The 27,633-nt window shown below is 38.6% G+C and overlaps 1 protein-coding gene across 3 annotated transcripts in view; it reads right to left on the reverse strand.

The window, feature by feature from the left end:
* The window catches only part of LOC108520525 (coiled-coil domain-containing protein 138-like), a 40,383-nt gene extending 25,001 nt beyond the window's left edge, over positions 1–15,382 (reverse strand). For all 3 annotated transcript variants that reach the window (XM_017859935.1, XM_017859933.1, XM_017859934.1), the window contains exons 1-2: positions 15,270–15,382; positions 7,073–7,265 (exon numbers count right to left, since the gene is read on the reverse strand). In XM_017859935.1, coding sequence (XP_017715424.1) covers positions 7,073–7,265; positions 15,270–15,374 — 298 coding nt within the window. In that variant the 5' untranslated portion in view covers positions 15,375–15,382. The remainder of the gene's footprint in view (positions 1–7,072; positions 7,266–15,269) is intronic.
* Between the last annotated feature and the right edge of the window lie 12,251 nt (positions 15,383–27,633).

The raw sequence follows: 27,633 nt of genomic DNA on the forward strand, positions 1-27,633 counted from the left end.
CACAATTTAAAAACACATAAATCTGCTTTAAGAGTCAAGTACCAAGTAGAACAGGACAAATGTCCTAGTCCTAATGTACACATTTTAAATATATATATTTTATATGCAAAATTATTTTTATATGCAAAATTTTTTATATGCAAATTATTTTATATGCAAATAGAAGACAGTTGGCTGGGGATGGCTCGTGCCTGTAACTCCACTGCTTTGAGGGGCCAAGGTGGGAATATAGCTTCAGCCCAGGAGTATGAGACCAGCTTGGGTAACACGGCAAGAGCTCATCTCTACAAAAAATAAAAAATTAGCTGGGCATCGTAGTGCACGCCTGTAGTCCCAGTTACTTGGAAGCCTAAGGCAAGAGGACTGCTTGAGCCCAGGAGTTCAAGGTTGTGGTGAGCTATGATTGCACCATGCATTACAGCCTGAGTGACAGAGACCTCATCTCTCAAAAAAAAAAAAAAAAAAAAAAAAGAAAGCTATCAGTAAACCAAATAATTCTATCAGATAAAATTCCTACAACTTCTTTTAACAATTTCTAGATTACAGTGTTACAAACATATTGAAGGTTTTATTAATTAAAATATGCATAGATTTCTATATCTCCATACGTATCATTGTTAATGACATATAATATTGCACCATGCTCATGATGCTATGGTTAAGGGCCCAATATTTCTAGAAAATCTGGGTCAATTATATTAGACTGACCCTCAGTTTGCTCTTCTATAAAAATGACATCACCACCTATGTCATAGTTATTGCAGGGAATAAATTTGAAACAATCAAGTATAATGACTAAAACAAGGCCAGCAAAGTCCAAGAACTTGGCTGATGTTCATTTTCTTCACTATTCCGATTGTGGGTCTACCAGCTATTTATCTTTTCTCATTATTACAAACAGCATATTAACACCTTTGAACATTTTTACCTTTGCAATTATTTCTTGCAATAGATCTCATGAAAGGTTATGATGTATTTTGGTGATGTCTGTGAGCAAAGTGCACTTCAAAAATATTAACTTTGATACAAACAAAATTGTGCCTATATCCTCTCAGTGACACATTATATTTGATCATTTTACTTCTGTAATGGTTACATTATATCTTTTTTTTTTTAGTTCAGGGGTACATGTGCAGGTTTGTTACATAGGTAAACTTGTGTCATGGGGGTTTGTTGTACAGATTATTTCATCACCCAGGTATTAAGCCTAGTACCCATTAGTTATTTTTCCTGATCCTGTCCCTCCTCCCACCCTCTTATAGGCCCCAGTGTGTGCTGTTCCCCTCTTATGTATCCATTTGTTCTTATCATTTAGCTCCCACTTATAAATGAGAACATGTGTTACTTGATTTTCTGTTCCTGCATTAGTCTGCTAAGGATAATGGCCTCCAGCTCCATCCACGTCCCTACAAAGGACATGATCTCATTTTTTTCGATGGCTGCATAGTATTCCATAGTGTATATGTACCACATTTTCTTTATCCAGATTATCTTCGATGGGCATTTGGGTTGATTCCATGACTTTGCTATTGTGAATAGTGCTGCAATGAACATAACGCATGCATGTGTCCCTATAATAGAACAATTTCTATTCCTTTGGGTATATACCCAGTAATGGGATTGCTGGGTTGAATGGCATTCGTCTTTAGGTCTTTGAGGAATTCCCACACTGTCTTCCCCAATGGCTGAACTAATTTACATTCCCACCAACAGTGCACAAGTGTTCCTTTCTTTCCGTAAAGAAGAGTTATATCTTACAGTTAAATTTCATTTCAGAGATTGAGCATAACATACTGATTAAGTGTGCAAGCTAAACGTTTTTATGCCTCAATTTCCTCATTTGTAAAACTACAACAATCATATGGACATCCATGAACTGTTGTAAGGATTAAATGAGTTAATATATACAAAGTGCTCGGCCTATAACATAGTAAGTGCTATACAGGTGTTTGTTATTTCTTTGGTTATCTCAGGAAGTGCACGCTCTTACGTAGTCATAAAATAGGCTTCAGAAAGTAGGCTTCAGCAATTGATAGAGGCTAAATTAGGCTCTGTCAAATGCAGATTGTATTGTTTTGGCACAATTATCTACCTTTGTAAACCTCATCACTAATATGAGGATAACAGTATTCAGAGATAAGGTATAAAGAGCTTAGCATCTGTGGTGTTATGATATATACATAAGTTTTCATCTCGTTAGTCTTTTGTTATGATGTTGGGTGTGTGAGGCCTCAGGGGAAGGTCTCTGACCTCCTGCCCTCCTTTCACCTGGCCCAAGCCAGGACTCTAATCTTTCCTGGACTTTCTGATTGTGGGTCTTAAGACCCTCCCCAGCGAGAGTCCTGCCCTATATCCTGGGGGACAGAATTGTGATGTCAGGAAGTCTCCATAAAAACCCAAGAGAAAGGCCGGGCATGACGGCTCACGCCTATAATCTCAGCACTTTGGGATGCCGAGGTGGGCGGATCACCGGAGTTCAGGAGTTCAACACCAGCCTGGCTGACATGGTGAAACCCTGTCTCTCCTAAAAAGACAAAAATCAGCTGGGCATGGTGGCAGACACCTGTAAGTCCAGCTACTCAGGAGGCTGAGGCAGCAGAATTGCTTGAACCTGGGAGGCAGAGGTTGCAGCGAGCCGAGATTACGCCATTGCACTCCAGCCTGGGCAACAAGAGCAAAACTCCGTCTCAAAAACAAACAAACAACAAAAAACAAAACACTCAAGAGAAATGGGTTCAGAGAGCTTCCAGATGGCTGGACACATGGAGGTCCCTGGAGCACGTGGTGCCCCAGGGAGGGCTCAGAGGCTCCGCATCCCTTCCCCTGTACCTTGCCCTCTCTCTTCATCTACATCATTTGCAATATCCTTTATAATAAACTGGTTAAGTGTTTCCCTGAGTTCTAGGAGCTATTCCAGCAAATTAAACCCAAAGAGCGGGTTGTGGAAACCCCAATTTGAAGCCAGTTGGTCAGAAGTTCCAGAGGGCCAGACTTGTGACTGGTGTGGCATGAGGCAGCCTTGGAGACTAAGCATCCAACTTGTGGGATCTGACACTATCTCCAGGTGGATCGTGTCAGAAGTGAATTAGAGCAGCTTTGTGTCTGCTGCTTGGTGTGTGGGGAAAAACCTCCACACGTTTTGTCACAGAAATCTTCTGTGTGGATGATTATCGTCATGTGGGAGTAGAGAAAAAACACAGTTAAAGAGTTTTCCCTAGACAGCACTGTGGTGTCAAAACTCACCAAGTGGCCGGGCACAGTGGCTCACGCCCGTAATCCCAGCACTTTGGGAGGCTGAGGCGGGCGGATCACGAGGTCAGGAGTTCAAGACCAGCCTGGCCAACATGGTGAAAGCCCGTGTCTACTGAAGATACAAAAAATTAGCCAGGCGTGGTGGCGCATGCCTGTAATCCCAGCTACTCAGGAGGCTGAGGCAGGAGAATCGCTTGAACCTGGGAGGTAGAGGTTGCAGTGAGCCAAGATCGTGCCATTGCACTCCAGCCTGGGTGACAGGGCGAGACTCTGTCTCGAAAAAAAAAAAAAAAAAAAAAAAACTCACCAAGTATTATGTATGCTGATTCTTATATGAACAGTCTATTCAATATAACTAGGTATTATCTTTATAGATCTATATATATCTGGATTAAGCAGCTAATATTATGTGTATTATTCAATGCATCTACCTATTACCAATGTGTATTATCCAATGCATCTGCCTATTACCAATACATTTGTCTACTTCATATTTTCTACTAAATTTATCAAATTTGAAACTGATGTTCCTATTTTATAAATAGGAAACATCTTCTTACTAGAGTTAGGTAAGTCTACTCTTATGATTTAAGAGTTTTCTTATGTTTAAATTTTAGTTCTCCCAGAATTTTTTTTCAGTATATTTATATTTAATGATAAAGGATAAATAGCTGTATCATGACAGTGTCCGACAGTGGTTCTGAGCACCATCTGGCTCTGACGTTTCTTCCTAGTTCTGGCATGTGCTGGGATTTGGCCAGGACAAAGGCCCCTTTTACACCTGTATTCACTGGCCCGTGCATCCTGTTGAACCCTCCTAGCCCCAAGTCTTGTGTGCAGGCACACCCCACCAGCCTGCAGCTGCTGGAGAGAAGACCTGCTGTCAGAAAGTGCTCTTCTCCCTGAGATTCATCAGCATTCAGGCTTCTTTCTTGATGGCAGCAGCTTGTCCCTTGGCCCCAGGTAGTAGATGAACACTGGAACCCCATAGGTTTGGGCTCATAAGAAACCCTTGGGCCTAGGCTGGGAGCGGCCAGACTATAAGGAAAGGGAGAACTCTTGTATCTCTTCCTTGCTCCACAGTGTTTAGTGTCAGAATTTTTTTTTCTTTTTCATTTTTGAGGCTATGAGGCTGAGGAGCCTGCAGCAAAGAGCATCTATTAGGCAAGAACCTTGTGAGAAAGAATCGGTCATAACAAGTGTGAAGGGAAACTAGACAGTGAAGCCAGGAAGACATGTCAGGGACTCTCTGTGGTCTAGGGAGAGGTGATGAAGCCACTGAAAAGGTCACGGAGAGTCAACACAGGAGGCAGTATTCCTGAAATCCAGGGTGTGGAGGAAAGGGGTGGCACACAGGTATCTAGAGGAGGCTAAGGAGAAGGGAATAGGAGTGACCATGAGCTCAGTCGGACATGCTCCTTGGATTTCTGTGTTTAGTTTTCACCATATTTGGAAAATTTGGAGACATTATGTCTTGAAATGGTTTTGTCTCCCCTCTTCATAGACTCTAAGTACATAATATTAGAATATATGATTCTGCCTCAAAACTCACTGATGTTCTATTTTCCTTTTTGTAGATTTTTTTTTCTCTGTGTAATTCATTTTGGACAGTTTCTATTGCTATGTGTTCCAGTTCACTAGTCTTTTGTCTGCAATATCTAATTCTCTGCAGTGTATTTTCAAATTTCAGGCATTGGGTTTTTCATCTCTAGAAATCTGATTGATGTCTTTTTATCCCGTATCTCCCAAGTATCCCCTCACCAGGCTCATGTTTTCCTTTACCTTCTTGAACACAGGAATATAGTGATAATAACTCTAGTAAAGTCTTGTCTACTAATTCTATCATCTGTGTCATGATATGATTTGACATGATTCTATGTTCTTAAAAAAATGACTTGCATAGGGAAGCAAAGTCATTAATTCAATAATATGAAGTGCCAATTTTGATTCATTTCTGCACTTCCTATTCCCATTGTCCTATTTTGATTAAATAAATTATTATTCATTTTGTATCATTACATATTAGGATTCTTTTAAAGTCGGCTAGTCTCTGCCCCAGTGTTGCTGTTTTACTTGTTTTAAATCATCGCATTTGTTGCAAAGTTTTCCACATAAATTTCCCTATCACTTCCTCAACTTATGCAAACTATATTAGAATTTTAACTAGTATTATACACTAAGCCATGTGGGACATCTTATTTTTAAAACACTGTGTCTTCATAGGTAAGAAGAATAAAAGTTCTTTATTTCTGACATTGAACTTCAGCAATAATCTTCATCAACCTATTCATTCATCCATTATTTATCCATATTCTTACGCACTTATATTTCTTTGAAAGCCCTCGATTAATATAGAGTCTCCACAAATAAATGGTTTTCTCTACTCCTCCCAATATTCACACTTCATTGTTTCATGGCTCATTACAGATGTCCAAAACTGCCGCACACAAGTGGTGACAGAGAGCACCTAATTCCCTTCTATTTCACATAAATATCCCTTATTGCATTTTTGCTTTTTAGCACATTATCAGAAATGAACATTATGTTATTAAATGATACACTAATGTATGTTGATATATTATTTCAAACATTTTAGTTAAATGATAAATGATTAATAATTTTTCTTATATTACATTGGCTTCAAATTCTCGATACTAACCTTATTTGATCTTTGGTGAATACATACTTTAATGTGTGGCTATGGTCTGTCAGCTAAAATTCTTATTTAGAATCTATTTACCTGTGCGTATGTAAGTGTGTGTGTATTTTTTTTAAGATTCGGAGATAGGCCTGTGGTGAGCTTTATTTTGAGCTAATCTCTGCTTCTTGGAAGTCACCTTTCACACACTTACCACCTACTCTATTGTAATTTTGAGGAGGCAAAATAATTAAGAAAGCAGTTATATGGTGTTTCACTTTTTCATCAATTCCATACCATTGGGAGAAACCAAATAAACCATACTTCAAAGAAAGAAGTCAAATCAAATTACTGTCATTGCCCATTAATAAAAACAACAATCTGAGTCATATAATTTAACAAACAGGACAGACAGAAAGATGGTATATTTATTGCCTGACTATACTGGCATAACTCACTTTAACAAAAAATTATCACATTTAATAATATAACCTGTTATAGCTAAATATTAAACACATATTAATTAGGGCCAACTTTGAAGGATTTCTAATTCATCCATTTCCTTATTCACTATTATATATGAAGCACTACGCTAGGTGCAGGGTCATTATAAACAAGATTTTTCTTCAGGAAACTTACAAGCTAGTGTAAGCACTGAAAAACATTTTCTGTAAAGGGCCAGATGACAATATTATAGGCTTTGGGGTCCATACAGTCTCTGCCGCCAGCTACTCAATTCTGTCACTGTAGGGCAAAGAGTCATAGACAATATACAACACATGAGCATGGTTGTGGGAGAAAACTTCATTTACAAAACACAGGTAGTAGGCCAGATTTTGCCCATGGACTCGTTTGCCAACCCATTCGCTAGTGGAAAACAATAAACTAACTAGCAATTTCAATTTGATGTGACAAATACAAATAAATGTAGGCAAAAGCTGTTTTGGGAATATGACCGAACAATCAAAGGCCTCTTGGGAGGAGGCAACAATCCAACTAAAGACTTTCAATTTCTGAAATTCAGCAAATACAAGTAGCTTTTTATAATGTGTAACCATTATAAAACAATTCAAAACCTCATTCTGAAAATGTACCACATATGTGATTATAAAAGAATTGCTTTAATATATGATATTCTCTACTGTTTCTCAAAATTAACCACAAGTACACTTCAAAGCTTACCTTGAGTGACTGTTTTGAGAACAATTAAGGTTGATAAAAGTCTCAGTGGCAAATTGGAGCTCTTAAAGAAAGCAGCTGTCTTTGGTTTATTCTCCATAGAATGCTGTGGTGAACTATCCTGAATTCCTTTAGTTACCACTCCTTTAAAAATGTCTTCACCCAGTCTCCTCAATGTTGATGTCATAGTTGAGTGCTGTTAAAAATATGTACAATCTTAGTATATTTATTCATGTTCAGAATATATCTTCTTTTTTTTTTTTTTTTTTGAGACACAGTCTTGCTCTGTTGTCCAGGTTGGAGTGTGGTGGTGCAATCATGGCTCACTGCAGCCTCAAACTCCCGGGCTCAAGCAATCCTCCTACCTCAGCCTCCCAAGAAGCTGGGACTATAGGCAGTAACCACCACACCCAGGTTTTTTGGGGTCTTTTTGGTAGAGATGGGTCTAAGTTGCTGACGCTGGTCTTGAACTCTTGGGCTCAGGTGATCCTCCCAAAATGCTGGGATTACAGGATCATGAGCCACTGTGCCTGGCCAATAACTACTTTAAATATTAAATCAAATATATGTATTAAAAGTAAGTGAATCTGTGGCTAATTTAAAGTTGAAAATATGCAAAATTGGAAAGTGATAATTTTATCAACTTAAAGATTATTTAAAAGTATGACTGTACATTTTCCTAAAACGTGTAAGAATATAAGATCATGCTATATTTCTGACACAGAGAACTATCAAGGGAACAGAGGTGGACTACCTACATTCTCAGTTGCTGATTGCTCCACCATCAATGAAAACCAGCTTATCAGGCACATCTTTCTGTGTTCGCTTATGAAATGATTATCTAGACCCTCAGTTCCCTTCAGCTCACTCTGACTACAAAAGTCACAGTGACTCCAAAAACTTTTAGCAATTTCAAAACAGTAAAATATTGGGTTAGAATCATGGATAATTCTCATGGAGAATAAAACAAAAACAAAATGGGCAAAACAGAAATATTAGCAAGAAACTACTCCTAAAATAATGTATGATCTAACGGTATTTGATATATCTATTAAGAATCAAATGAGGCCAGGCACAGTGGCTCACGCCTGTAATCCCAGCACTTTGGGAGGCCGACGCGGGCGGATCATGAGTTCAGGAGATCAAGACCATCCTGGCTAACACGGTGAAATCCCGTCTCTACTAAAATACAAAACTTAGCCGGGCGTGGTGGCGGGCACCTGTAGTCCCAGCTACTCGGGAGACTGAGGCAGGAGAATGGCGTGAACTCGGGAGGCGGAGCTTGCAGTGAGCCGAGATTGCGCCACTGCACTCCAGCCTGGGCGACAGAGCCAGACTCCGTCTCAAAAAAAAAAAAAAAAAAAAAAAGAATCAAATGAAAGGAAAGCATTTCAAACTGTTGCAGATCAGAATGCTTAACCCAGATTTAGTAACAACTTAAAATTTCCTTTATTTTTATTTATTTATTTTTTTGAGACGGAGTCTCGCTCAGTCGCCTGGGCTGGAGTGCAGTGGCCGGATCTCGGCTCACTGCAAGCTCCGCCTCCCGGGTTCACGCCATTCTCCTGCCTCAGCCTCCCGAGTAGCTGGGACTACAGGCGCCCGCCATCACGCCTGGCTAATTTTTTTGTATTTTTAATAGAGACGGGGTTTCACAGTGTTTGCCAGGATGGTCTCGATCTTCTGACCTCGTGATCCGCCCGTCTCGGCCTCCCAAAGTGCTGGAATTAACAGGCTTGAGCCACCGCGCCCGGCCAAAATTTCCTTTATTATGACCCAATTCTCCAATCTCATGTGATTTGAGTTTTATAGCAGTTTCCTCTATCTGCATGGAAATTTGTGACCAAATGGTTCCTAACTCAGTATTGATCCTGCAATGTGGATAAGTTTTGGCTTTTAAATTTCTGCATCTAAAATTAAAAACAAATCTATTGAGGTTTTGCCAGTGTCAAAGGCCAAACGGTTGAGTGGTGAGACACACAAGCAGTGCAATCTAATTTACATATACTGTCAATACAATTTTATTAGAAAAAATAATACATAGGTGTTTTCAAGCCTTTGTGTAAAAAACAGAAAAAAATGTTCAAAACTCTACTTACAGTGTGTTAAAATGACAGGATTAAGGTAAACTTTTTTTGTTTTTAAAATTCTCTCTAATGCTTACTACTACACTTTCATAATGCAAAAATAAACCTGAAAAAAATACGTGGGCTGGGCTCAGTGGCTCACGCCTGTAATCCCAGCACTTTGGGAGGCCAAGGCGGGCAGATCACAAGGTCAGGAGATCAAGACCATCCTAGTCAACATGGTGAAACCCCACCTCTACTAAAAGTACAAAAATTAACTGGGCTTGGTGGCGCGCACCTGTAATCCCAGCTATTCAGGAGGGTGAGGCAGAAGAATCGCTTGAACCTGGGAGTTGGAGGTTGAAGTGAGCCGAGATCGCGCCACTGCTCTCCAGCCTGGGCAACACAGCAAGACTCTGTCTCACAAAAAAAAAAAAAAGAAAGAAAGAAAAGAAAAAAAATGTGGATAGTATTTGCCTTTAATTGAAGGAAAAGAGAAAAAAAAATCCAAATCTAGCACTCTGGGTTGTTGCTGAAGCTTCACCTAAGTTATGCTAAAACTTTTGCTGAAACAAATCTAGACCCAAAATGTCTACTTTTCAATTTAAAATCACCCATCATTCCAAGGACGAGAAAGATTTCAAACTAAATGAAGAAAAGACAATCAACAGCTGCCAACACCAACAGGACAGAATGTTAGAACTGTCTGACAAAGATTCTAAAGTAGCCATGAGAAAAGGAGCACCTGCATATGCTTTTAGAAAATCTCATCGAAGACACAGAAAGCCTTACCAAAGAAAAAACAGAAAAAGAACCAAGTGAATATTTCAGAACTGGAAATACAATAACAGTCTCAATAACAGAATGGAGAGGATAGAGGAAAGAATAACTGAAAAATAAAACAACAGAAAACACCCAACCTGAACAACTGCAAACAACCTGGAAAAATAACAACCACCACCACCACCAGAACTTCGGGGAATAACAAAACATCTAAAATCATGTCATTAGAGTCCCAGGAAAGGAAAAATCAGGTAGGGCTGAAAAAGTACTTGAAGAAACTGGGGGCGGTGGCTCACGGTTGTACTCTCCGCACTTTGGGAGGCCAAGATGGAAGATCACTTGAGCGTAGGAGTTCAAGACCAGCCTGGGCAACATAGGGAGACCTTATCTCTACAAAGCAAAAAAACTAGCCAGGTAAGGTAGTACATGCCTGTAGTCCCAGCTTGAACCCAGGAGGGTGAGGCTCACTGCACTCCAGCCTGGGCAACAGAGCGAGACCCTGTCTCAAAAAACAAAACAAAACAAAAACACATACACATGCACACAGAACATGAAATTGAAGAAACAATGACTGAAAACTTCCTGGACTTGGCAAAAAACGTGCCCAGAGACTGAAGAAACTAAGCAAACACCAAACAGGCTAAAATAAAGAGATCAACACCAAGACCCATCACAGTCAAACATAAAAATTAAAGACAAATGTGTGAGAGAAATGACACCTTACATCTATGGGGAAAATAACTCAAATGACAATAGATTTCTTATCAGAAACCATGGAGGGCAGAAAGAATATGCACATTTTTTAAGTACTGAAAGTAAAGAACTGTCACCCTGGAATCTGATACCCAGTGAAAATATCCTTCAGGAATTGAAAAGAAATCAAAATATGTTAAGAAAAACTAAGAGAATGTGTCATCAGCAAACCTACTCTAGGCCAGGTGCGGTGGCTCATGCCTGTAATCCCAGCACTTTGGGAGGCTGTGGCAGGTGGATCACTTGAGGTCAGGAGTTCGAGACCAGCCTGGCCAACATGGCGAACCCCGTCTCTACTAAAAATACAAAAAGTAGATGGGCATGGTGGTGGGCACCTGTAATCCCAGCTACTTGGGAGGGTGAGGCAGGAGCATCGTTTGAACCCAGGAGACGGAGGTTGCAGTGAGCTGAGATCATACCACTGCATCTAGCCTGGGCAGCAGAGCGAGACCCTGTCTCAAAAGAAAAAAAAAACAAAAACTAAAGAACTGATAAAGAAGTCCTCTAAACAGACAGGATATAATGAAAGAGGGAACTGTGGCACATCTGGAAGGAGAGAAGAACAAAGTAAGCAAAAATATAGGTAAATACAATAAACTTTCCTTCTCGAGTTTTATAAATTATGTTTGATGGTTGAAGGAAAAATGATAACATTCTCTAATGTGGTTCTAAGCGTATATAGAAAAGGTTAAGGGATAAAAAGAGAAGTAAAGTTTCTGTATTTTATTCAAACTGGTAAACTGACAATAGCAATAGACTGAATAAGTTATACATAATGTTGTAGTGAACATTTATAATTTTATGTTGCCCTGGCATTCATTTTAAATATAAGTTGAACTTTTTCACACTAGAAGCAGGGATCAGTCACTTTTAACACGGTTTCCAGTTTTAAATCCCCATCTCCACCCCTAGTTCCTAAATGTGTTTGATCTAGATATCTGCCTTAGACAACTCCTCCCTGATGACCACTTCCCTGTGGGATAGCTAGATGCAGTCCACACAACTTGTCTCACAGACCCTCACACCTCACTACAGACTGTGTGAATATGCCACAGTGACTACCTCCTAGAGGTCATGCCTGCTTGCTTTAAACTCCACAAACAAAACACCCTGTGAAAAACCTGTATGGGTAACATCCTGGAATCCAATAAGGGCACTTGTCCACAGGTCCCTTTCTCCCTCACTCGCTCTCTCTCCCTGCCTGTGCTTCCTGACTTCCAAGTATGTGGACTCCAGGTTTGTCATGTAACTCCCAGGACCTAAAAGTAACAAATTCTTGGCCGGGCGCAGTGGCTCACGCCTGTAATCCCAGCACTTTGGGAGGCCGAGATGGGTAGATCACGAGGTCAGGAGATCGAGACCATCCTGGCTAACATGGTGAAACCCCGTCTCTACTAAAAATACAAAAAAAAAAAAATTAGCCGGGCATAGTGGCGGGCGCCTGTGGTCCCAGCTACATGGGAGGCTGATGCAGGAGAATGGCGTGAACCCGGGAGGAGGAGCCTGCAGTGAGCTGAGATCCGGCCACTGCACTCCAGCCTGGGCGACACAGCGAGACTCTGTCTCAAAAAATAAATAAATAATTAATTAAATTTCTTTATTGCAGCCAGATGGGTTGGCTCACAGCTGTAATTCCAACAATTTGGGAGGCCAAAGCAGGAGGATCACTTGAGGCCAAGAGTTAGAGACCAGCCTGGGCAACAAAGCAAGACACTGCCTCTACCTAAAAAACAAAAACTTTTTAATTAGCTATGTGTGGTGGCGAACGTCTATAATCCTAGCTATGCAGGAGGCTGAGGGAGAATTGCTTCAGCCCAGGAGCTGGAGGCTGCAGTGATCTATGATCACCACTGCACTCCTGCCTGAGCAACAGAGTGAGACTCTGTCTCAAAAACAAACAAAAAAACAAACAAGAAAAACCCTTTACTTCCATCTTCTATGGCTTCTAATCATTGGAGGGGTACTCTCCATCTTAAAGATCCTAAATTAAAACAAATGTAATACCAAGAAGAACTATTAGAAAAGTTATACAAAGAGATACATTCAATACACTATAGATAAAGGAAAATAAAATTCTAAAAAATGTTCAAGTAACCTGTAAGAAAGCAGGAAAAGGAACCAAAGAAATGAAAAGAGAAACAAAAGAACCACCCAGTAGTTAAAAAAACAGTTACAGCTTAAGCCCTAACATATCAATAAGTACATTACATGTAAATGGCCTAAAACACCAATTAAAACAGAGCTTGACAAAGTTTATTTTTCCTAAATCCAGCTATATGCCATTTATTAAAAAAAAAAAAAACTCATTCTAGATATAATATAAGCAGGTCAAAAAGATTGGGAAAAGATATATTATTAGAACATGAATCAAAAGAAGGTAGAAGTCTCTATATTACTATTAGATAAAGAGATTTCAGAGGCAATGCAAATGATCAGAGATAGAAAAGAACATTATAAAATGATAAAAAGGGCGAATCCACCAAGACATAATCCTAAATTTACATGAACACAGTTACAAAATATGTGAGGCAAAACAGATGAAGGTTATTACATATAAATCTATAGTTATAGCCGGAGACTTCAACATCCATCTATCTCTCCACACTTGATAGAACAGGACAAAGTATCAGCAAGGGTATAGACAACTCGCAAACACCATCAACCAACAGGATCAAACTGACATTTATGCAACACTCCACCAAACAACAGAATACATATTCTGAGCCATAAAACAACCTCAACAATACAATAAACTAGAAAAACAGAATAACAGAAAGACAACAAACTTCTGAAGAATTCAAGGGTTCAGCCAGACATGGTGGCTCACACCTGTAATCCCAGCACTTTGGGAGTCCGGGGTGGGCAGATCACTTGAGGTCAACATGGTAAAACTCCATCTCTACTAAAAAAAAAAAAAGAAACCACAAAAATTAGCCAGGTGTGGTGGTGGGCATCTGTAATTCCAGCTACTTGGGAGGCTGAGGCAGGAGAATCGCTTGACCCCAGGAGGCAGAGGTTGCAGTGAGCCGAGACTGTGCCAGTGAACTCCAGCCTGGGTAAGGAAGTGAGTGAGACTCTGTCTCAGTAAGTAAATAAATAAATAAATAAATATAAATGAAACAAAGAGATGATCCTTTGAAAGATCAATAAAAGGGAGAAACAGAGAAACTTCTAGCAAAAAAGACGAAGTAAAGAAAGAAAACACAAATTATCCATATTAAGAAGGAAATAAGGCTACCACTACAGATACTGAAGACATCAAAAGGATAAGAGAATACTATGAAATATTCTATACACATAAATTTGCATACATTTGAATGGTTCAGTTCCTCAAAGAGCACAAACTATTACAAATCATCGATAAGAATTACATAACTAGAACAGACCTGTAACTATTAAAGAACTTAAATTCACAATTTAAAACCTCCCCCAAAAGAAATCTCATCCACATAGTTTCACTGGAGAATCCTACCAAATGTTTAAAGAAGAATGGACACTAAGTCTACATAATTTCTTCCAGAAAAGATAAAGGATAAGACCCTTCCCAATTCATTTTAGGAACCTAATATTGCCCTGATACAAAACCAAAGAGAGTTCAAAACTATAGACAAATATCTCTCATGAATATAGAAACAAAAGTCCTTAACAAAATATTAGCAAACAGAATGAGCTAATATAAAAACATATAAAAAAATTAAACACCACAACCAAGTAGGTTTTATTTCAGAGACACATGGCTAATTTAATATTTCAAAGTAATTCATATTAACAAGTTAAAGATGTAAAAGATCATGTGATCTTATCAATCAATGCAAAAAAAGTATCTAAAAAAAATTCAACGCCATTAATGATTTTTAAAAAACTCAGAAAACAGGAATACAGGGGAACTTGATTGAAAGTATCTATGAAAATACCACAGCTAATATTATACTTAGTAATCGCAGAATGAATTTTCCACCTAAGTGGAGAAACAAGGCGAGGATGACTACTCTCACCACTCATATTCAACATACTGCTAGAAACTCTAGCTAATGCAATAAGGTTGGAAAAGGAAATTAAAGACATACATATCAAAAAGAAAAAAAACACAATGCTGTCTTCATTTGCAGATAACATGATTTTCTACGTAAAAATCCTGAAGAACCTTCAAGAAAACTCCTAAAACTAATAAGGTCAGGATACAAAATAAACAAAAAACAATCTTATTTCTATACATTATCAATGAACATGTAAACATCAAAAGTAAAAAGATAACACCAATTAAAAGTGCTCAAAAAATGTAAATACTCAGCCAAAAATCTAAACAAGAATGCAGCAATTTTATGCTGAAAACTATACAACATGGATTAAAGTTTTAAATAAATGCACATTTTATGTTCATAAGTTATAAGACTCAACAAAGGAAAGATGTCAATTATTCTCAAATTGATATACAGGTTTAACACAACTGCTATCAAAATCCCAGCAAGATATCTTATAGATAGGGAAGACTGTTCTGAAATACAAAGAATTTATTCAAAACAGATATTGTGAAATAAGATCAAGAAGTAATATTAGGTGGAGTATTACTTGAAGAAAAATTCCTATTAACCAATTACCTGTGCTCCAGCATCTAGCTGCCTTAGGGACCAATATATAAATTTTACAAAAGGCTCATGAAGTTTGGTATTCACAAATGGCATCCACTGTAGTTGCTCTGTCATCAGAGGCAAAAGCTAAAGATAAAATGATGGAAAATAAATACAAAGGCACAGTATTTTTAAATGTCTGAAATCAATTACCACAATTTTCCAAAATTATCTTTAAAAACAAACAAACAAAAAAAGAGTTCTCCAACAAAAAATCTTCAGTTTAAAACTATATGCAATACTATTTGGCAATATGTATTTGAATTTTTATATACGCATTTTCTTTCATCCAGCAATAACAGCACATCTAGTTTAAGGAGATTAACCTAAACAAAGATACTCTCTGAAACTTAAATGATTAAATAAATTTATAGTACATATGTAACCTTTAAAAATGATAACCTAGATTTACATGTATTGCTATGGCGTATTTTGGGGTGAAAAAAGGTGTTTACAAGGAAGCAAATGGAATAAAAATCTCATTTACATAAACTACATCTACACAAATTTATACTGAAAAAGATATATGAAAGGATTTCTTAAAAAGCTGGATTTCAGCCGGGCGCGGTGGCTCAAGCCTGTAATCCCAGCACTTTGGGAGGCCGAGATGGGCGGATCACGAGGTCAGGAGATAGAGACCATCCTGGCTAACAGAGTGAAACCCTGTCTCTACTAAAAAATACAAAAAAACTAGCCGGGTGAGGTGGCAGGCGCCTATAGTCCCAGCTACTCAGGAGGCTGAGGCAGGAGAATGGCGTGAACCCAGGAGGCAGAGCTTGCAGTGAGCTGAGATCTGGCCACTGCACTCCAGCCCGGGCGACAGAGCAAGACTCCGTCTCAAATATTTACTTTTTTATATGTCTACATTGCATGTATATCTTAATATGCTAATTTATAAAAATAATATTTAAATGTTTAAGGATGTCTATGAACTTTGCTTCAAAAGTGTAACATTTTGCTAAATGATTTCAGAACCGTAAAGATAAATTCTAAGGCTCTAACAGAGTATTCCCACTTTTGAGATACCAGCCTAAGAAAATCGTTTTAAGAAGATCCCTCCAAAAGCCATGTACAAAGATATTTATTGCTACACTGTTTGTAAGAGTATAAACCTGGAAGCAATTGTACAGCAATCAGGAAAATGGTTATGTCAACTGTGTAAAGATTCTCCAGACTGATTATGAGTGTATTGTGTGTATATACATACAAGTATTTTTTAAAATTTCCTGTATATTATGATGTTCTGACATCTTAAAAAACCTTTCCACTTGGGGAGAGACTGCCCCTCCCTGGACCAGCCAATTCTTAGATATAGCAAAGTGCTCAGCCTAGAGTATGCCTCTGATAGACAAATGAACAAATTCAGAGCCAGACCCCTTCTATCTGGCCTTTGTATCCCAGGAGGCAATATTCTCTGCTGTAATCTTACCAGAGTCACTAGGGACTACCCCTAGAGCTTAGTACCAGCCAAAATTATTCAAACTAGCCAATCCTATTTGCTCACCCTGCCCTGCATTGCCCTTCATGTGGAAACCAAAATAAAGGGTCTGACCAATGCTTTCCCCGAGGCTCCTGTCTTCCTACCATCTGACCACTCTGGTGTCTTAAAAAACAAAATTGAAAAAATTATAGACACCTCACAAGCTGAGAAATGTCTAAATAGTATTTTTATGGAATAAAAGTTGGTGGCCATATACTCTCTTACAGTCATAATCTCAGTAAAATTTTATATAAACTTCTCCCCCCAACTTTTTAATAAAGCCATGCATCAGTTAATGACAGAGATATACTCTAAAATAACAATAAATAGTATAGTAAATACATAAACCAGTAACATGGTTGTTTATTATCAAGTATTATGTACTGTACATAACTGTGTGTGCTATACTTTTATGTAACTGGCAGCACAGATTTGTTTTTTGTTTACATCAGCATCATCACAAACATGTGAGTAATGTGTTCTGCTACAATATTATGACACCTATGATGTCACAAAGTGACAGGAAATTTTCAGCTCCATTATAATCTGTTTTTTTATATATTCTTTTTTTCTTTGCTCCATTATATTATGGGACCACCGTCATATATACGGTCTACCATTGACATAAACATCATTATGCAGTGCATGGCTGCATATTAAAAGGATTATACATCATGACTAAGTGAGACTTATTCTTGCAATGCAAGGACGGTTCAACATTTTAACAAAATGAAGGACAAAACCCACACGATTATTTCAACTGACAATGAAAAAGCACTGAACAAGATTCAACACCTTTTCATGATAAAAATACTCAGCAAACTTAATAGAGGAAAACTACCTCGATATAATAAAGGCTATATATAAAAAGCCCACAGACTACACTATAAAGGTGAAAGAATGAAAGCCTTTCCTCCAAAATCAGGAACAAGACAAGGATGCACACCCTCACCTCTTCTATTCACCACAGTACCAGCCAGTGAAACTGGGCAATAAAAAGAAATAAAAAGTATCCAAATTGTAAAAGAAGAAGTAAAATCATCTCTCTTCTCAGATGGCATGACCTTGTATGTCGAAAATCCTAAAGATTCCACAATTAAAAAAAAAAGTTAGAATACATAAATTCAGCAAAGTTGCTGAATACAAAATCGATACTCAAAAATCAGTTGTGGTTCTATACACTAACAATGAACAATCCAAACAGGAAATAAGGAAAACAGTTCCATTTTCAAATAGCATCAAAATTAATAAAAATACTTAGGAATAAATCTAAGCAAGGAGGTAAAAAACTTATATACTAAAAACCACAAAACAGTGATGAAAAAAATTAAAAGACCCAAATAGAATGAAATTTCATGTTTATGGGTCAGAAAACTTGGTATTATTAAGGTGTCCATGCTACCCAAAGTGATCTACAGATTCAAGATAATCGCTACCAAAATCCCTACAGCATTAATTTACTATGGTATAGCAGTTCTTCAAAAATTGAAAATAAAACTATCAGATGATCTAGCAATCCCACTTCTGAATATATGTCCAAAGGGATTGAAAACAGGGTCTTGAAAGAAGATTTACAAGCCCATATTCCTATCAGCACCATTCACAATAGCCATGAGATGGTAGCTGCCCAAATATCCATCAACAAATGAACAGATAAGCAATATGTGGTATTCATGCATAAAGAAACACTGTCACCTTAAAAAGGAAAGAAATCCTGTCACATGCTACAACATGGACGAACCTTAAGGATATTATGCTAAGTGAATAAGCCAGTCACAAAAAGGCCAATATTATTATGATTCCACCCATATGAGAACTCTGATGTCAAATTCATTGAAGCAGAAAATTGAATGGTGGTCTTCAGGGGCCGGGGTAGGTGAAATGGGGAGTTGTTACTTAATAAGCGCTATGGTTTGAATATGTTCCTCAAAATTTGTGTTGGAAACTTAATGCCCAAAACATCAGTGTTGCGAGGCGGGGATCTACTGGGAAGTATTTACGTCAGGAGGGCTCTGCCCTAAGGAATGGATTAATGGCATAATAATAAAGGCATGTGGGAGTGGGATCCCTTTCTCCTGCTCTTCCACCCTGTGGGCACACAACATTCATCTGGTTTTTGCTCTTCTGCCTTGTGCCACGTGAGGATGCAACAAGAAAGCCCCAATCAGATGCTTGGACGTCCAGCTGCCAGAACTGTGAGAAATAAATTTCTGTTGTTTACAGATTGCCCAGTCTCAGATATTCTGTTGCAACAGCACAAAACAAAGACAATGGGTACTGAGTTTTAGTTTTTCAAGATAAAGTATTTCTGGAGAGCTGCTGAAGGACAATGTGAATATACTAATGAACTGTATACTTAAAAATTATTAAGATAATAAATTTGTTTTCATCACAGTTTGAGAAATTATATGGGTGGACCAGAAAAAGACTTACTTGAACAGATTTACAAATCTTATGATATGTAAGGTATTTAAACTATGTTTAGTCATTATACTATCTATAAGCCAATACTTTGTGAAAAATATTTGAATGTATCATGTGTTTTCATATCGCTGTTATCAGTGGTGAATTTCATTTGCTCTGGGGGACTTAACTATCAACAGTTTCGTGAATTTTTTATTAGAAATAGAGGTATAATATCCTTAATGGCCCTAACACATGGCAGTGAATTTTTTTAATTTTTGAGCTCATGGCTGAGATGAACATTTTCTGAATAAGAACAGCACTCAATCATTGAACAGTTCTGGAAATTACCTTTTGCTGCACATTATTCATTTTTCTTACTAGAGTCAACCTGAAATTACAAGTCAAAACAGTGCTTATATATGAAACTTACACTACAGTAGCCATTTCAACAACTGGTGGTGGTTGAATCATAATGTCAGAGAGGAGATCTCCAATACCATTCCAACACAGATTTGCAGCGGATATGTTTTCTGACCCCAAACTACAGTTCTAGCAGCATTATTTGAATCTCAATGCAAGTGCAAAATGATCTGCATATTTCAAGATCCATTTGACTGCAACTGAGGAGCTGCCAACTGACCTTCAATTGGAAGTGATTACTCTCCAAGACAGTGATAGACAAAAAGAAGAATCAAGAGAAGAATCCAAAAGAATTCTGTAAATGCTTTCCAAGTGACAGAGTCATATGCATGTCCGTGGTCCCACTTATGAGATACTTAGAATAGACAAATTCTTAGAGATAGATAGTAGATGAGAGACTACCAGGGTCTACAGGGGAGGGAGGAATGGGAAGATATTGTTAAATGGGTACAGAATTTGTTTCAGATGATAAAAAATTCTTGAAATTGATAGTGATGATGGTTGTACAGCATTGGGATTATACTTAATGCCACTAAATTGTACATTTATAAATGGTTAAAACGATAAATATTAAGCTATGCATATTTTACCACAATGAAACAAAATCATATGCTCACGGATTGATGTCAATTATTTGACAATACTTAGCGTATGAAAAGACATTTTCAGGCTGGGCATGGTGGCTCATGCCTATAATCCCAGTACTTAGGGAGGCCAAGGTGGGTGGATCACCTGAGGTCAGCAGTTCAATACCAGCCTGGTCAACATGGTAAAACCTCCATCTGTCTCAACTAAAAATGCAAAAAATTAGCTGGGAGTGGTGGACACCTGTAATCCCAGCTACTCAGGAGGCTGAGGCAAGAGAATTGCTTGAACTCGGGAGGCAGAGGTTGCAGTGAGTCAAGATCGCGCCACTGCACTCCAGCTCGTGCAACAGAGTGAGGCTCCGTCTCAACAACAAGAAAAAAAAAAAATTCAAAGATGAAATATGTAAACTCTCATTACAGATCAGCATTAACAGATAAAAATATGCAATTGATTCTGATGAAACGAAACACTTGGAACCCCAATTAAGTAAAATGATACCCCCAAATTCTAGTTTCCTCATTATTCGATCTACTGCAAAAGTTTACTCCACATTACATTTTAATTTTGTCAACAAAAAAACTGGTGAAAATTTGTTTCATTTCTTATTATGTAAGTATTGGTATCTTTCACTTTGCTTTTGGCCTGCAAATCCTAAAATATTCATCATTTGTCCTTTTACAAAAGGGTTTGCTGACCTTTGTCATGGGCTATAAACATTCCCATAGCTTAAGAAAAACCAGACTTCACTAAATTCATCTGGCATTGTCTTCTTTGTAGTTCCTGCCTACTCTATCTCTACTTTCTGTTTACTTTTAAACTAACAGACCTTGTTTTTAAAGAGCAGTTTTAGGTTTCTGAGTATACTGAGTAGGAAGTTGAGAATGCTTATATGCCCCCTGTCCTACTCCCACCTGCCAGTACCTTCCATTATTAACATCTTTACTAGTGTGGTACATTTGTAACAGTTGTTAACACTGACACACTATGATTAACTAAAATCTATAGTTTACATTAGGATTCACTCTGTTGTATAGCTTACAGATTTTGACAACATATAATGACACATATCCACCATGTATCACAGGAAATAATTTCACTGTCCTAAACATCGCCTGTGCTTCTCTCCTCTCTTTCTCAGAACCCCTGGCAGCTACTGATCTTTTACTCCAGTTTTGCCTTTTCCAAAATGTCATTATAGTTGGAATCATAGAGCATGTAGCCTTTTCAGGCTGGTTTCTTTCACTTAGCAATGTGCATTTAAGTTTTCTCCATGGTAAAATATAGATCCCTTGCTTAAAACCATTTCCTGTCTCCCTCTTCTCTGAGGGATGACATTCAAACTCGCCAGCATAGTTCTAGAACAGCAGGTGACTCCACTTCCAGCTCACTGCAACTTTCCTCACATCATACCTCACCCACACCCTGTAACAGATACATGTCATGACGAAGGCAGCTCATGTCTTCTCCTTCAACTACTAGGTGTCTGTCTCACAAATACCTACTCATCCTTCAAAGTTTAACTTTTAGCAGTCACTTCTACAAGGCTTTTCCATATATTTTCTCATCTTAGGATGTAATTTATCTACGCCAGTGGTTCTCAAATTGTGGTCCCTACAACTACAGAAAGAGCATCACTTGGGAACCTGTCAGAAATACAAATTCCGGGTGGGGAGTTTCAGATCAGTCTGACCAACATGGAGAAACTCCATCTCTACTAAAAACACAAAATTAGCTGGGTGTGGTGGCGCATGCCTGTAATCCCAGCTACTTGGGAGGCTGAGGCAGAAGAATCACTTGAACCCGGGAGACAGAGGTTGCAGTGAGCCAAGATCGCACCATTGGACTCCAGCCTGGGCAACAAGAGTGAAACTCCAACTCAAAAAAAAAAAAAAAAAAAAGAAAAGAAATACAAATTCTGGCCAGGCGTGGTAGGTCACGCCTGTACTCTCAGCACTTTGGGAGGCTGAGGCAGGCGATCACTTGAGGTCAGGAGTTTGAGACCAGCCAGGCCAACATAGTGAAACCCTGTCTCTACTAAAAATATAAAAATTAGCCAGGTGTGGTGGCGTACATCTGTAATCCCAGCTACTCGGGAGGCTGAGGCAGGAGAACTGCTTAAACCCAGGAGGCAGAGGTTGCAGGGAGCTGAGATTACACCACTGCACTCCAGCATGGGCGACAGAACGAGGCTCCATTTCAAAAAAAGAGAAAAAAAAGCAGGGCGCGATGGCTCACGCCTGTAATCCCAGCCCTTTGGGAGGCCGAGGAGGGTGGATCACCTGAGGTCAGAAGTTCAAGACCAGCCCAGTCAACATGGTGAAACCCCACCTCTACTAAATATACAAAAATTAGTCAGGCATGGTGACAGGCACCTGTTATCCCAGCTACTTGGAAGGCTGAGGCAGGAGAATTGCTTGAACCCAGGAGGCGGAGGTTGCAGTAAGCCGAGATCACGCCATTGCGCTCCAGCCTGGGCAACAAGACTGGAACTTCATTTCAAAAAAGAAAGAAAGAAAGAAAGAAATACAAAATTCTGTGCCACATTGGATCTACTAAATCAGATTCCAGGGATAGAACCTAGGAACCTGAGTTTTAACAAGCCCTGCAAATGATTCTGATACGTGCTAAAACTGGAAAGTCAAGTTTCTCTTAGATATCTGACTTTCAGTTTCTTCACAGCAAACACTGTCTTTTCCTAGCGATTTCATTTTCTCATGAAAAATATTCACTTCATTTATATCCTTATCCCCTCTAAATACTAAGCCTTTTCCGACAGTATTTATATTCTTAATCCAAACATAACAAAAAAGTATTTTTTCTTATCTTCTGAATGTTTCAAGAGATTTGGCATATTTCATCCTACTAACACTGTAACAACAGTCCTTGTTCATGGAGTGGCAGTAATAGTGAACTGTGAACTCTTTCCAAACTCACTTTTTACAATTTGTCCTTTCAGCGTTTAAGATCATCTGGTGATCTTTACATCAGATACATTGCCTTTTTCTTTCTTACTGTGATGATTTGAAATTGTCAGAATTTTTTTTCCTTTTTTTTGAGACAGAGTCCCACTCTACAGCCCAGGCTGGAGTGCAGTAAGCAGCATGATCTCGGCTCACTGAAACTTCTGCCTCTGGGATTTAAGTGATTCTGGCGCCTCAGCCCCACGAGTAGCTGGGATTACAGGTATGCACCACCATGCCTGGCTAATTTTTGTATTTTTAATAGAGACAGAGTTTCTCCATGTTGGTCAGGCTGGTCTTGAACTGCTGGCCTCAAGTGACCTGCCCGCCTCAGCATCCCAAGGTGCTGGGATTACAGGCATGAGCCACCGTACCTGGCTAAATTGTCCTGGCCAAAATGTCACAATGAAGAACATTTTCTGGCTTCCTTCTCAAGGTGCCTTTGATTTTTTTTTTTTTTTTTTTTTTGAGACAGAGTTTTGCTCTTGTTGCCCAGGCTGGAGTGCAATGGCGCGATCTCGGCTCACTGCAACCTCCACTTCCTGGGTTCCAGCGACTCTCCTGCCTCAGCCTCCCGAGTAGCTGGGATTACAGGTGCCCACCACCATGCCCGGCTAATTTTTGTATTTTTTAGTAGAGAGAGGGTTTTACCACATTGGCCAGGCTGGTCTTGAACTCCTGACATCAGGTCTCCGCCTGCCTCAGCCTCCCAAAGTGCTGGGATTACAGGCGTGAGCCATGCCTTTGGTTTCTGACTGGCAACTGCCTAACTTTTGCAAAGTGAGCACCCTAAGTTTAGGGTGGCCTGTCTTAGAATGCAGAATCCTGGTGAAAATGTACCCTAGTCGACACTTTATTGAAAAATCTTTATTATGGTAAAATACACGTAACTTAAAATTTACCAATGGCATTAGTGTAATCACACTGTTGTATAACCATCACCACTATCCATCCCCAAAACTTCTGCATCATGCCAAACTGAAACTCTGTATCTATTAAATAATAACCCTCCATTCTCTTCCCCCAGCCCCTGGTAACCACCATCCTACTTTGTCTCCACAAAATTTGACTATTCTAGGTACTGCACGCATGGAAGTGGAATCATGTAATATTTGTCATCTGGTGTCTAGCTTATTTCATTTACAATGTCTTCAGGGTTCATTCATGTTGTAGCGCGTGTCAATTTCATGCCTGAATAATAGTCTTGTGTATGTATATACCACATCTTGTTTATCCACTCATTCATGGATGAGCATTTACATTGTGTCCACCTTCATTTTATTATGTATAATCTTGCTATAAACTTGGCACTTAAGTATCTGTTCAAGCCTCTGCTTTCAATTATTATGAATATATATCCAGAAGTAAAACTGCATAATATAAGGTAATTCTATGTTTAAATTTTTGAAGAACCACCATACTGTCTTCCACAGCAGCTGCATTGTACATTCCTATCACCAATAAACAAGGATTCCCCTTTTTGACATCCTTGCCAACACTTGTATGTACGTATGTATGTATGTATGTATGTACGTACGTACCGAGACACAGTCGCAATCTGTCTCCCAGGCTGGAGTGTGGTCGCACCATCTCAGCTCACTGCAACCTCCACCTCCCAGGTTCAAGCAATTCCTGTGCCTCAGCCTCCCAAGTAGCTGGGACTACAGGGTTGCATCACCATGCCAGGCTAATTTTTATATTTTTAGTAAAGATGAGGTTTCCCCATGTTGGCCAGGCTGGTCTCAAGCTCCTGACTTCAAGTGATCCGCCTGCCTCGGCCTCCCAAAGTGCCAGGATTACAAGTGTAAGCCACCACGCCTAGCCCTATTTTTTAAAATAAACATTCTAATAGGTGTTAAGTGGTATCTTACTGTGGTTGTGTGTTTCCTTAGAGAGTAGTGATGTTAAGCATCTTTTTATGTGCTTAGGGGCCATTTCTTTATCTTTGGAGAAATATCTATTTAGGTTCTTTGCTTGCTTTTTAAAAAATGGAGTTTTTTTGGTTTTGTTTTTTGCTGGGTTGAAGGAGTTCCTTATATATTGAGGGTAGCAATCGCTTGTCAGATACACAATTTGCTAATATTTCCTCCCATTCTGGAGATTACCATTTCAATCTGTTGATGCACAAACGTTTTTAATTTTGATGAAGTTCGGTTTATTTTTGCTTTTGTTGCCTGTGCTTTTGGTGTTTTAGCCATGTAATCACTGCCTAATCTAATATCATGAAGATTTTCCTCTATGTCTTCTAAGAGTTTTATAGTTTTAAATTCTCACATTTAAGCCTTTGACCCATTTTGAGTTAAATTTTTTTTGAGAGGGACTCTCGCACTGTCACCTGGGCTAGAGTGCAATGGCGTGATCTCGGCTCACTGCAACCTCCACCTCCTGGGTTCAAGCGATTCTCCTGACTCAGCCTCCCGAGTAGCTGGGATTACAGGTGCCTGCCACCATGTCTGGCTAATTTTTTGTATTTTTAGTAGAGATACGGTTTCACTATGTTGGCCAGGCTGGTCTCGAACTCCTGACCTTGTGATCTGCCCACCTTGGCCTCCCAAAGTGCTGGAATTAAAGGTGTGAGCCACCACACCCAGCTGAGTTAAATTTTACATATCGTATAAGGTAAGGCTCATACTCATTTTGTTGCATGAGGGTATCCAGTTTTTCAACATCATTTGTTGAAAAGACTGTCCTTCCTCCACTGAGTGATCTCTGTACCCTTGTGAAAAATCACTGGACTATATGTGAGGCCTTATATTGGGCTCTCCATTCTATCCCATTGGTCTACATGTCTTATGTCAGTATCACAGAGTTTAGATTACTGTAGCTTTGTACTAAGTTTTGAAATCAGAAAGTATGAGATCTCTAACTTGGTTCTTTTTATGGTTGTTTTGGCTTTTCATTATGCCTTCCGATTCCATATGAATTTTAGGATAAGTAGTATTCTTTGACATATAACAGTTTTATGTTTTTATGTCGTTAAATCTAGAGCCCTTTTGTTATTTTACCATTTGTGTAAACATTAATGGTAAAATGCTTTACCTTGTCCTCATATTTAATAAATATTTAATGTTATATTTTTGGGTTTTCTATGGTTTCATGATAACTTCCAAATATTTATCTACAATATATTTTGGTGTTAAGTATGGTATAGAAGCACCTTCTTGTTTTTAATGGTAAATCAGTAGTCTTGACACATTTATGAAGTAATTCCCATTTTCCTCCATTGATTTAACATGCTACTTTTATCATATGTGAAATCCATGTACAAGTTTGGATCTATTTTTGTGGTCACAGTTCTATCAATTTGTGTGCTCCTATACTACTACCACAATGTTCTAATCACTGTGGTTTTAATATATGTTACATATGGGAATAGAATCTCTGATGATTTTTTTTTCAGGAACAGTGATCCAAAATACGTAACATAATTTTCAAGTTTTTTAAAATCTTTTCTTTTCTTTTCTGAGACGGAGTCTCGCTTGTTGCCCAGGCTTGAGTGTTGCGGTGTGATCTCGGCTCACTGCAAGCTCCGCCTCCTGGGTTCAAGCCATTCTCCTGCCTCAGCCTCCCGAGTAGCTGGAACTACAGGTGCCCACCACCACGCCCGGCTATTTTTTTGTATTTTTAGTAGAGACAGGGTTTCACCTGTCTCTATTTTAGTAGAGACAGGGTTTCACCGTGTTAGCCAGGATGGTCTTGATCTCCTGACCTCACCATCTGCCCACCTTGGCCTCCCAAAGTGCTGGGATTACAGGCGTGAGCTACCACACCCAGCCAAAATCATTTTTATTGATACATTTAACTTTTTGATTTAGTAAGAAATGTCATATATCTTTCTATCCAGCACATGTGAAATCCCTTGATTATCAAATTAAGTTTTCATATTGTTAAATGAAATTTGTAATTTTCTACATTTTGTTTTACACATTTTCTCTTTTATTTATTTTACTAGGTTTGTAAATTTGGTATTGTAAATACATTCTTTTCTTTAAATTACATATTGATGTATTTGGAAGATTTTTTTGCTTTTTAGCAACTGGATACTTCACTGAAATCACGAGTTCTAATTAATTTTTTGGCTGGTTTCCTTTCCTTTACATTATTTTAAAGTGATGAAGATAGGTCTGCTTTTCAATGCTAAACATTTCATTCCATTTTCTCATCATTTTGCTTTAGAATAATGTTAAACAGTAGAGGTGACAGTAGGTGGCATCCCTATCTTGACCTACCTTTAATTGTGTAACCATACATTAGCAACGTACCATCCAAAAATGAATTTAAGAAAATGATTCTATTTTGGCATCACCAAAAATAATAAAAATACTCTGAAATTAACTTTTCAAAAGAAGTACAAAACTTATACCCTGAAAATGAGAAAATATAGCTGAAAGAAATTAAAAAGATCTAAATAAAATGGAAAGACATCTTGTTCATGGATTAGCAGACAATACTGCTAAGATTCCAAGACTTCCCAAATTAA

Source organism: Rhinopithecus bieti, unplaced genomic scaffold (assembly GCF_001698545.2).
Source record: "Rhinopithecus bieti isolate Rb0 unplaced genomic scaffold, ASM169854v2 scaffold_53274, whole genome shotgun sequence".
Classification (NCBI taxonomy): Eukaryota; Metazoa; Chordata; class Mammalia; order Primates; family Cercopithecidae; genus Rhinopithecus; species Rhinopithecus bieti.